This window comes from Saccopteryx bilineata, chromosome 8 (genome assembly GCF_036850765.1).
Source record: "Saccopteryx bilineata isolate mSacBil1 chromosome 8, mSacBil1_pri_phased_curated, whole genome shotgun sequence".
Taxonomy (NCBI): Eukaryota; Metazoa; Chordata; class Mammalia; order Chiroptera; family Emballonuridae; genus Saccopteryx; species Saccopteryx bilineata.
Window position 1 is genome coordinate 870,770 of NC_089497.1, and position 11,590 is coordinate 882,359.

Genomic DNA, 11,590 nt, shown 5'->3' on the forward strand with positions numbered 1-11,590 from the left:
GCTGGGACTGAGGAAGACACCGCCCCCCTCTCCACCTTTCTGGAGCTCACGCTGAGGAGGGACAGACAGACACAGGGAATAGCATGGGCGTGTCTGAGAGCAGGACAGGCTGTGCGAGGAGAGTGAAGTGGGATGCATGGAGGTGATGGGCAGGAGGCCCACCGCAGGACAGGCAGGGTCACGTCCTGAGCTGAGACCTGAAAGGTGAGAGGGAGCCACACTCGTGGGAAGATGTTTAGAAAGGGCTGCAACAGTGGGAGTAGCATGTGCAAAGGCCCTGTGGTGGGAGAAGGGTCAGGGCATGGGGGCAGCTCCCTGGTGTGTAGCAGGACTGTGGCCCCAGTGGAAGGAGGGGCTGAGCAGAGGGCCTGAGAGTCCCTGTACTGGAGCGCTTGGTGTCCATCCGTAGGAGGGACCAGGGTTTATTCTGGGAGACAGGAAGTCCCAAGAGAACAGGACAAAAGATGAGTGACGTGTAAGTGAGGCCCTCAGGCTGCTGGGTGGAGGTTGGAGGCACAGGCTGGACAGTGAGCTGTCTCCTTGTGGTTGGGATGAGCTGCTCCGGACTGGGACCTCCCACCATGGGGGACCCTCCCGTCACCCCCTCTCCTCCCCGCAGACCTGGACGAGTGTGTGCTGGGCACCCACAACTGCTCTGAGACCGAGACCTGCCACAACATCCAGGGCGGCTTCCGCTGCCTGCGTTTCGAGTGTCCCCCCAACTATGTCCGCGTCTCCGAAACGTGAGTGTCTGCACGGATCCCGTGCTGCCGGGGGGTGGGGCGTGGCCTGGTGACTTGTGGTCCCTGCCCCCCCCCTCTCCTTCCGCCCCCACTGCAGCCTGAGGACAGATGGAGCACAGATGGCTCAGGTGGAAGCACTTTGCAGGAAGTCCAGAGTCTCAGGGTGCAGGGAGAAGGCACAGAAAACCTGTCTTTCTCACACACGTGTGCACATATGCACGCACATACGCACACTTTAGTCGCCTTGCTGTGTGGCACGTTACCCTCACACTTGGCACCTTCCCCTCCCACGCAGTTCTGAGATCAAGAACCCAGGCTGAGCCAGGTGGTTCCAGCTCAGGGTCTCACCGGGCGGAGGGATCCTGCCCTCTGTCACATGGTTCTGGAGTGGGGGTGGGGCCCTGGGGGGGCCCTCCCCTGCTCCTCACCACGTGAGCCTCCTTGTGTGGCTGCATTGGATAGCTTCCCGGGCAATGGAGAGAGCGAGCCATGGCCCTTTGCAAGAGTGACCCAGGCTTATGGAAATACTCAAACAAGAACAGTGCGCAAACCAGAGTCCTTGCCCCTCCACTCCAGCAAAGCCCGCAGCCACTGACAGTCCAGGGTCCATCTTCTCATCTCAGCATAGAGCACACGGGGCTGTGCTGTCACACGTCACCTGGCTGTCCCCAGCATGCTCCCTCCACCTGGCAGCTCTCCTGCGTCTGCCTCGCTGAGCACTGGGCACCCAGAGCCTGAGTGTGCCCTGCGGGCAGCACGCCAGCGTTCACTGCTCCACGTGGGGACTGTCCATGTGCACGTGTGTAGGGACATGGAGGGAGCATGTCTGCGTGACCTGGGCAGGGGCCCTCCCTTCTCTGAGTCCCAGCTGCCTCATCTGAAGCCTGGGAGTAGCGTCCCCTGGCCCCGGGGGCGCTGTGGGCATCGGATGAGTGATGGTGTGGTGAGCACGGCGCCAGCCCGGCGGGGTATAAACGCGGGTCCAGGCTCCCTGTTGGTGATGTTGTTCCACCCCAGCCCTGGCGCTGCGTGGCCATGTGCGTGGCCGGAGCCGGTGGGAGGACTCAGCTCAGAAGCTCTCTGGAGCGGCCAAGCCCTGGGGCCTCACCAGGATCCCGTCTTGGGAGCGGCAAGCTTGTACACGGACTGTAGGATGGAGATGCCAAGGGCCCAGAGGGCAGGCAGGGGTAGCTTGCTGCTGTGCTTCACATTGAGCCTCGGGCCCCGCAGTGTGGCGGAGGTCCTTCTCCTTCTCCTCCTCCTTCTCCTCCTCCTCCTCACCCTCTCCTCCTCCTCCCCTTCCTCGTCCTCCCCTTCCTCCTCCTCCCCCTTCTCCTCCTCCTCTCCCTCCTCCCCTTCCTCCTCCTCCCCTTCCTCCTCCTCCCCTTCCTCCTCACCCCCTCCTCCTCCTCCCCTTCCTCCTCACCCCCTTCCTCCTCCTCCTCCCCTTCCTCCTCCTCCTCCCCTTCCTCCTCTTCCCCCCCTTCCCCCCCCTCCTCCTCCTCCCCCCTCCTCCTCCTCCCCCCTCCTCCTCCTCCCCCCTCCTCCTCCCCCCCCTTCCTCCTCCCCCCCCTCCTCCTCCTCCCCCCTCCTCCTCCTCCCCTTCCTCCTCCTCCTCCTTCTCCTCCTCCTCCTTCTCCTCCTCCCCCTCCCCTTCCTCCTCCCCCTCCCCTTCCTCCTTCTCCTCACCTTCCTCCTCCTCCCCCTCCCCCCTCCTCCTCCTCCCCTTCCTCCTCCTCCCCTTCCTCCTCCTCCTCTTTCTCCTCCTCCTCCTCCCCCTCCCCCTCTTCCCCTCCCCCTCCCCTCCCCCTCCCCCTCCCCCTCCCCCTCCTCTGGCAGGGCTGAGCCTCCAGGCGTCCTCCTGGGAAAGGTCAGGGCGTCCCAAGGGGCTGACAGAGGAGGAAGGGGCCTAGGAACTGTCAGCTGGGAGGAGAAAAGGAATCTGAGAAGTGGCTGAGACAATAGAAACACCCGGCCTGGGAATCTGTGCAGACAGTGGGCGGGTGAAGAGATGGAGAAAGGATGGGATCAAGGAGCACAGGGGTTGTTAGAGTTGCGGACAGGCTGGGCACGGCCCTGGGCTGAGCGCTGCGCATTCATACACCACCCCCCACACTCCCCGAGAAACCTCAGGGCTACTGGCCCATCTAACAGATGAGGAAACTGAGACCTGCATGGGTAGGGGGACCCAGCAGATGCTACCAGGCTGCTAAGGGTCCTCGAGTCTGCCTCCCCCACGTCCAGGGTGGTGGGCAGCAGGGGTTGGGAGGGCCCAAGGGCGCGGCCTCCGCTGACCAGGCCCTGTGCATCCTGTCCCGTCCCGCAGGAAGTGTGAGCGCACCACATGCCTCAACTTCTTGGAGTGCCAGAACTCGCCGGCGCGCATCACCTACTACCAGCTCAACTTCCAGACGGGCCTCCTGGTGCCGGCCCACATCTTCCGCATCAGCCCCGTGCCCGCCTTTGCGGGGGACACCATTGCCCTGACCATCACCCGGGGCAACGAGGAGGGCTACTTTGGCACACGGCGGCTCAACGCCTACACGGGCGTGGTCTTCCTGCAGCGGGCGGTGCGCCAGCCCCGGGACTTTGCCCTGGACGTGGAGATGAAGCTCTGGCGGCAGGGCTCCGTGACCACCTTCCTGGCCAAGATGCACATCTTCTTCACCACGTTCGCCTTGTGAGGCGGCCGCCTGCGCGCTCCGCGGGGCCCCTCCGCCCGCTGCCCTCCGCCCGTGTGTCTCTGCGCTGGATGCTCAGCGCCCAGTGGGCGGGGCCGGGCTGGTGGGCGGTTCTTGCTGTAACTGTAAATTAACTTAATTCTGCTGACTCGGTCCCTCTCGGGTTCCTGGTGGGGGTGTTGGTAGCGGGAGGTGTAGGGAAACAGTTCAGGGTCCCGGGGTCCCTTCCGGTGCCCTGGAGGCGGAGTGAGAGGGCCGAGGCTGGGTGATGACCAAAGACTGGAAACAGAGACCACGTTGGGGCTTTTGGACTCAACTGGATGACCTGTATTCCCCAAGTTGATACTCCCATTTCATGTTTCACTGTGATTACTTTACTTAAAAAAAATTATTGTGTTTTTGTTAATTATAAAAGTGGCACAGACCTGGCTGGTTGGCTCAGTGATAGAGCATTGGCCTGGCGTGTAGAAGTCATGGGTTTGATTCCTGGTCACGGCACTCAGGAGAAGCAACCATCAGCTTCTCCCTCTCTCCCCTGCCCCCTTCTCCTCCTGCAGCCATGGCCCAATTGGAACGAGTTGGCTTTGGGCGCTGAGGATTGGCTCCATAGCCTCCACCTCAGGCGCTAAGAAGAGCTTGGTTGCCGAGCAACGGAGCAACAGGCCAGATAGGCAAAGCATCGCCCCCTAGTGGGATTTCCAGGTGGATTCCAGTCGGGGTGCATGCAGGAGCATGTCTCTGCCTCCCCTACTCTTATTGAATAATAAAAAAGAAAAAATTATACAAATACATTGCAAAAATAAAAAGTCTGATAGCTCAACAGGGTTATAAATGAAAAAAATGAGAAAAGAAAACAAAAACAAAACCCTATGCTTCCAGGAAGTGTCTGATTGGACGAGGGAGTCTGCGCGACCCGCCTCCCCCAGCCCCAGTCTATAGCAGATCTGGCGATGAAGCCCTTCCTTGAGGTCTCACTCGAGGAACTTGCCCTGAACTCGGGGCCCCTGTGAGGATGAGAAGGTCACGGTGCAGATGGGCTGGCTTTGTGACCCTCTCTTCTCCCCCCACTACCCCTCCCTCCTTTCCCCTCTTCCTGTCCCCGAACGTGGACCTCAGCCAGAGTGGCCCTCGGGGTGCTCTCCAGGAAACCCCAGCGCTGGGCCCTGTCCCTGCGGCCCGAACGCATCAGGTCCCGCGGGAGACTTGCGCAGGAGCCTGAAGGAGAAGAAAATCCGTGTTTCCACTCCGCTGTCCATGGGGAGGAGGCGGGTTCGGGTGTGACGCCTCCAAGCACACTTGAGCCACTCACTGTCCGCGGCCCCTTCTCTGAAGCGTGGATGTGAGACGGGAAGCAGCGGGACTCCGTGGTCTTGCTTGCAGTGGACACAGCGAATAGCTGTGCGACCGGGCAGCCACCACCAGGTGCCTCACACCTGGCAGAGGGAAGGCGCCGTGTCACAAAACCGGTGTGTGGGGGGGGTCCGTGTGTGTGCACACCCGTGGGCCGCTGGCTTTGGCCGTGGTGTAAAATCCATTTCTTACTGTGCGTGGGGGTCAGAAGTGGGGACACGCGGGGCCATCGGGGGTTGTGGCAGACGGGGCACGCGTGCCCCTTGTGGTTGGGGTGGCGACTGCAGCTCCAGAGACTGCCTCCCCTGCTGGGGACCTGGGTCCAGATGGCCAGATGTTCTTACTCTTCAAGGCAAGTTTCCACAGTACATGCTGATATAAAATCTCCCCGTTTTAAGATGCGATGATTGATTAAAACTTTAACCACGGTGTGAGCCTGCCAGGGGAGGCCCACCGGCCCACACCCTGTACCCACCCTGCCCTCGGGGACTTCCTTTGTCCTGGCCTGGCGGCCTGTGTTCCTTCTGCTTCTGAAAACCAGAGCTAGCAAGTCTCAGACGCTGCCACCTACCAGGCAGGGACCTGTCGGGAGCAGACTTCCACTAGAGAGGCAGATTGGGGACCCCAGCAAGGGATGGGCAGCACCTGGCTGGCTAGCAGAGGCCTCAAGGGACTGCAGCCGACCCCACACTGTCCTGGGTACCACCCCAGCTCATAGGCACTCCCTGAGGGGACCCCCCAGGTCTTGTCTCCCGAGCAGTGCGGGGGTCCCCACGTTTCTCACAGCTGCCGGGCCGGCGGAATCAGCACTTGAACAGCCTACTGCCTGGCACCGGCTCACGGAGGCTCTCGGAAAACTGTTCCCTTTCCGGTTCTAGAGTTTCTGAGGTTTGGTGAGAGTTCCGGGCCTGTGAGGGGTTTGGGAAGCTGCCAACCATCAGGACAGTTTCTGCAAGTGTGTCCTCACTGCAGACACCAGGCAGGAGTGCGAGGGTCCCCACAGCACCTGCCCCACAGTGTCAGGCTTCCGGGTCCCTGCGGTGTGTCCTCACTGCAGGCACCAGGCGGGAGCGGGAGGGTCCCCACAGCACCTGCCCCACAGTGTCAGGCTTCCATGTCCCTGCGGTGTGTCCTCACTGCAGACACCAGGAGGGAGCGGGAGGGTCCCCACAGCACCTGCCCCATAGTGTCAGGCTTCCATGTCCCTGTGGTGTGTCCTCACTGCAGACACCAGGAGGGAGCGGGAGGGTCCCCACAGCACCTGCCCCACAGTGTCAGGCTTCCGGGTCCCTGCGGTGTGTAGCTCTCCTGGCATATGACAGGTGATAGTTCACACAGAGTGTCGCCAACCCAGGAGCCTTCAGGGTCCAGCGTTTTTACTGGAGCTCAGTCACATACAGTCAGCGTGGCTGACCTTTACTTTTTTATTTATTTTTCCTAACTGAGAAGTGGGGAGACAGAGAGCTGGACTCCCACGTGTGCCCCCACCAGGATCTACCCAGCAAGGCCCTTATGGGGCAATGCTCTGCCCATGTAGGGCATTGCTCCATTGCTCAGCAACCAAGCTATTTTAGCACCTGAGGCAGAGGCCATGGAAGCATCCTCAGTGCCCGGGGCCCACCTGCTCCAGTGAAGCCATGGCTGTGGGAGGAGAAGAGAGAGACAGAGAGAAAGGAGAGGGGGGAGGGGTGGAGAAACAGATGGATGCTTCTCCTGTGTGCTCTGACTGGGAATTGAACCTGAGACATCCACACGCTGGGCTGATGCGCTACCACTGAGCCAACCGGCCAGGACAGCGTGGCTGACCGTTAGTGTTCAGGAGATGAAACTGATAGGCCATGTCCCAAAGCCTCTGTCATAAGTCACATCCTTAGACTATCCAGTGCCCAGTGCGTGCCCCGGGTGAGCAAAGTCCCTCCAGTCATGGCCTCCCAGGGGCCCAGAGCTCACCTCTCAGGGGCCAGGGGCAAAGGTCAGACTTTTCAGGAAACAGAAGGCCGGTCTCTCCGGCCTCTGGCCTAGGTTTGCTTATAGAATGACCCTGTTTGGAGATCTATATTTATTGTCACTTGTTACCTCTTTCAATCTGCTCTTTGTGCCTGATGGTCAACTTGCGCATTGTGACAGCCATTCAGCACAGGCCTGGCTAAGGGCCCCTGGGGCTGGACACCTGCCATTGGTGTCACAGCCCCGAGGAGGCCGTCTCTCGCTGCTGCTCCCGGGGTGTTCGGCCATCGGTGTAAGTATCACCTCACCCACAATGTGGGTGCTCGCCTGACCATGTCACAGCAGGTAAGTGTGACCTGGACCGCGAGACCGGGACCTGTCCAGTTATCAGCAGCTCATCCGGTCCCTCCACGCGGCTCACGGGGCGAGCCCCTCCCGTTTGAGCTTGTCGGGTTGTGGAGCGGGTGCAGGCTGGGATGCCCCTCTCTGGCACCTGGCTCGATGGAGATCGGAGCCTGTTGAGATAACGAAATGCTGGCCAGGGTTCCTCTAGCGTCCCTTGTTCACAGCCTGTTTGCTCCTTTTCCTTGGCTCTGTCCACCAGCACTCCATCCCTCCCCAGCCCCCGGGAGGGACGTTCAGCCTGGCCCCTGTGCTGGGATAGATCACAGGCAGCAATTCTGGTCCAGCAAGCCTGGCCTCACCGTCCACTCCCGTGCCACACGGGGGGCGGGGCCACACAGAACTAGTGGGCACCTGCACCAGCAGGCGGGCGGCCACGTCCACTGTCAGCCCAGGGTTCTGCTGGCTCTGTGGGGTGAGGCCATGCCCACCATGTCAGGCCCTTTGAAAACCCGTGTCGTGCGGTCAGGCTCTCCGTGGGGGGCCCGAGCCAGGGCCTGAGCTGGACAGGCACCCAGTGGAGGACACAGGACCGCTCTGATGGCCCCCTGGACTGTGGCCTGCCAGCAGCCCTGCTGAATCTCTCTCTGTGGACTCAGGCGGTGGTGGGGGACGGTGTGGCCGCAGGGGACTCCCTCCCTGGGGTCAGACCGCCTCCCAGCCTTCCCCGGCCCTCCCCATTCTCTCTCACAGTCATTCCCACTAACAAACCCCAGCTGTTCATCCCGTCTTCGTTTGTTTGTTAGTTTATTGTATTGATTTGAGAGAGAGAGGGGGGAAGGGAAAGAGAGAGAGATGGGAAGCACCCATCTGCTCCTGTGTGGGTCGTAACCGGGAATTGAACCGGCAACTCTGCACCTCAGCCGGATGCTCTAACCCAGGGGTCCCCAACCTCTTTTGGGCCACGGACCGGTTTAATGTCAGAAAATATTTTCACGGACCAGCCTTTAGGGTGGGATGGATAAATGTACCACGTGACCGAGACAAGCGTCAAGAGTGAGTCTTAGACGGATGTAACAGAGGGAATCTGGTCACTTTTAAAAAATAAAACATCATTCAGACTTAAATATAAATAAAACTGAAATAATGCAAGTTATTTATTCTTTCTCTGCAGACTGGTACCAAATGGCCCACGGACCGGTACTGGTCCATGGCCCGGGGGTTGGGGACCACTGCTCTAACCAACCTAACTCTCTGGCCAGGGCTTAATCCTGTCTTGGCATCTGTTTTTTTTGAAAGAGCTGAATTAACACACACACACACACACACACACACACACACACACACACGAATAATGCCAAAGAGAAATTTACTCTGTGACCTCATCTCTGTTAAGAACTAATCTAGATGCTGAGAAGGTCCCCCCACCCCACGCAAAGTCTCTCTCTGTCCCCCCCCCCTGCTGCCCACCGCCACCTGCCCCACCCCTTCTCTCTGGCTGTCACCACCCTGCTGTCTGTGTCCATGTGTTACATGTACATGTTTTTGACTAATCCCTTCACCTTCTCTGATCTCACCCCCTCGCCCCCCTTCCCTCTGACAGCTGTCCCTCTGTTCCTGGTGACCCTGCTGTAGGAACATGGCTGGGAATCAGACTGTGGTCCTGAGACAAGTCTTTGGTGCGGACTCCGGACGCCAAGTCCTGCGGGGGCAGAACGCCGCCCGGCACGCACTGGTGAGACTGTTTTAGAGGAAACAGCTGAGCCCTAGGGCCTGCTCCTGCATGCCTGAAAGACATCAGCTCTGTGCCTGAGTCCACTGTAGACTAATGTGACCCAGGCTCTGCTAATTTGCTTGATGAGCTAAGAGACCACTAAACACGATGAGGCTGCAGAGATCTGGGCTCTCGGTCCTGGAGGCCGGGGGTCCCCGGGACCCGTCTTTTCACGATGTTGTGTCTTCCGTGTGATTTTTCCTAAGTCCTGCGCGCCCGTTGCCGAGCCGGTGGCGGCCTCCTGCCTCTGTTTCTAGTTTGTTCCTCAGTCTATTGTGTTCATTAGATCCCACATATAGCCCGAGACCTCCACAGGCCGGCCGGGCTGCCGCTCTGCCGCTGAGCCAACGCCAGGGCCTCGTATTTAATCCTTGAATGGTCTCATGGTCTACACATCATGCGGTTTCTCAGTGGCTCACTTAGCACCTTGATTCCGGCTGCTGCAGAGCCCTCCGCAGGGGGCCCCACATTGGACCCCGGTGACGACGCCCAGGCTGCCCCCGGTTCCTGCCCCTGAGACGGGGCCACAGTGGACATCCTGTTTTAGGACTTCTCTGGATGTACAACTGGAGGTGACCTGCTAGTCCCCAGCACCAGCCACTCTCCTGCAACCTGGGTCTCCGCCGATGACCCCGCTTCCCGACACAGGCCCGGCTGAGGAGCACGCGGCGCACCCGACCCCCGTCCAGGGGGGTGTCTGACCGCACACGGGCGCCCCATCGGGCTGGCTTCCTGCGAGCCGTCGAGCCACACTGCACACCGGCCCCGTTGGCGAGCCTGGGGCCTGCGGGCTCCACGGCCTGGCTGCTACAATATTTAGAAATGGTTTGAGCCAACATGTAAACATTGAGAAATTTTACATAAACGTTTTAAGTTTCGAGCTTTTGTGGAAACGCCAGACTTCCTTCTCGTGGTTTTCCGACGCAACGTTATCCTCTGACAACACTTGGGTTTGGCCGTCTCCGCGGCGTCTCGGAACCTCGGGGCTTCTGCGAAAGGGGGGGGGCCCAGAGCACCGCGGGGCCCTTCTCCTGCGGGAAGAGCTGCCGCCGCTGGGGGCCGGGCGGGGGGAGAGTTCCCCGTCCCTGCAGGTGTGCGAGCCGGGCCTGGAATGCGCGGACCTGGGATGGTGCCTGGGAGGTCAGGTCTTGTCCAGACCCCCCGGTTTTGTGAGAGGGGCATTCCCCCCTCTTGTGGGTGGACATGGCACCTTGCCACGTTGGTTGAGTCCTGGCACATCTGTGGGGCAATGGTGCCCCCTGGTGGCAGCTCTGCTCCCTGTCGGTGCGGCTGTGCACAGGTGGGCACCACACCTCACCGGGCTCACGAGGGCTTCTGCCTGTCTGGTGTGTGTGTGGGGGTGAAGGGGGTCTGTGGGGGTCTGAGGGAGGCCAGCTGGGGGGGCCGTGGGTGCTGCGTGAGGGGGTCCTGCAGGGAGGGCGGCCTCGGCTGGACCCTGACTTTGGCAGGGTGTGCGCCCCTCCCCTGAACAAGCGTGTCCCTTGTTTCCTGGGGCCACGCCTCTGTCCCACCAACAGGACCAGAAATCCCCGTCCTGAAGAGCCTCCCTGCCCCGCGGACCAGCTGCCCTCGCCACGGACGGGCACCCCCACCGTCCAGTGCCCTGTGGAGGTGCTGAGGGCCCCGGGCACCCCCACCGTCCAGTGCCCTGTGGAGGTGCTGAGGGCCCCGGGCACCCCCACCGTCCAGTGCCCTGTGGAGGTGCTGAGGGCCCCGGGCACCACCCAGAGGGCTGGGCGGTTCTGTTTCGCAGCCTCGGGGACAGGGACTCCGCCTCTGTGAGGTGTCACTGCGTCCACCCTGCAACCGGGGACAGAGGGGTTCTTTTCTTCTCCGCGCAGGGGGAAACTGAGGCTCAGAGGGTGCGGGCGACTTGCCGGAGTCCGCAAGGAGGTGTGAACGCAGGCGTGCCCGACGGCTCACGTCCACCGCTCGAGGGAACAAGAAGACAAGGGGCAGGCGGGGAGGAGGCAGCTGTGCGCGACGTGGCCGGTGAGGACGGTTCCCCGAAAACCACAAAGGACTCTTCAAAGGCAACAGTCAGACGAGGCGTATCCTGATTTACAAACGGGCCAGCGACCTTACGGTGCCTCTCACCAGAGAGCACATGTGTGTGCAGAAGTACACACAACTGCACACACGCAGCACACACGCAGCACACACAGACAGGTGCAGCACACACGCAGCACACACGCAGCACACACACAGACAGGTGCAGCACACACGCAGTCACACACAGTGGTTGGGGACCCCTCTCCAGCTGAAGGTGCCCCCGGTCGCACACTTGGTCGTCTGGCTCTGCCCACGTGGGGGGCAGAGGGGCACAGCCTAGGCCGGGCCTGCGGGTGCACACAGACTCCGGGGCACTCTGGGCAGAGGACGCCCTACGTCTGGGCCAACGGGCACTGGTGGTCGTGTCTGTGGCCAGTGGACCTGAGTGGGGTGCCCCTGAGGACGGGCTGCCACTGCTCTGGGCAGGGTGGGGGGTTCTGTCCTCTGGTGCCTGGTTCTGGCAGCCGCCTGACCTGCAGAGCCCCCTGTTCAGCCTGGTCATTCTGGCCCTCAGAGGAGACCTTGCCATGGTGTCCACAGCGACGGCAGGGGGTCTGGGCCGGGCGTCCTCTGAGAGAGACAGGGGGCTACATGTCTGGTCTTCTTGCCTCCCCAAACTCATTCCCCCTCTGAGATCACCCCCTGGAGGCCCAGACGGGTAGAAGGAATGCTTTGCCCAG

The 11,590-nt window shown here is 61.1% G+C and overlaps 1 protein-coding gene across 3 annotated transcripts in view; it reads left to right on the forward strand.

The window, feature by feature from the left end:
• Nucleotides 1-4,244, forward strand: part of FBLN2 (fibulin 2) — a 97,030-nt gene extending 92,786 nt beyond the window's left edge. For all 3 annotated transcript variants that reach the window (XM_066241083.1, XM_066241085.1, XM_066241084.1), the window contains 2 exons: nucleotides 620-743; nucleotides 3,070-4,244. In XM_066241083.1, coding sequence (XP_066097180.1) covers nucleotides 620-743; nucleotides 3,070-3,427 — 482 coding nt within the window. In that variant the 3' untranslated portion in view covers nucleotides 3,428-4,244. The remainder of the gene's footprint in view (nucleotides 1-619; nucleotides 744-3,069) is intronic.
• The last annotated feature ends 7,346 nt before the right edge of the window (nucleotides 4,245-11,590 follow it).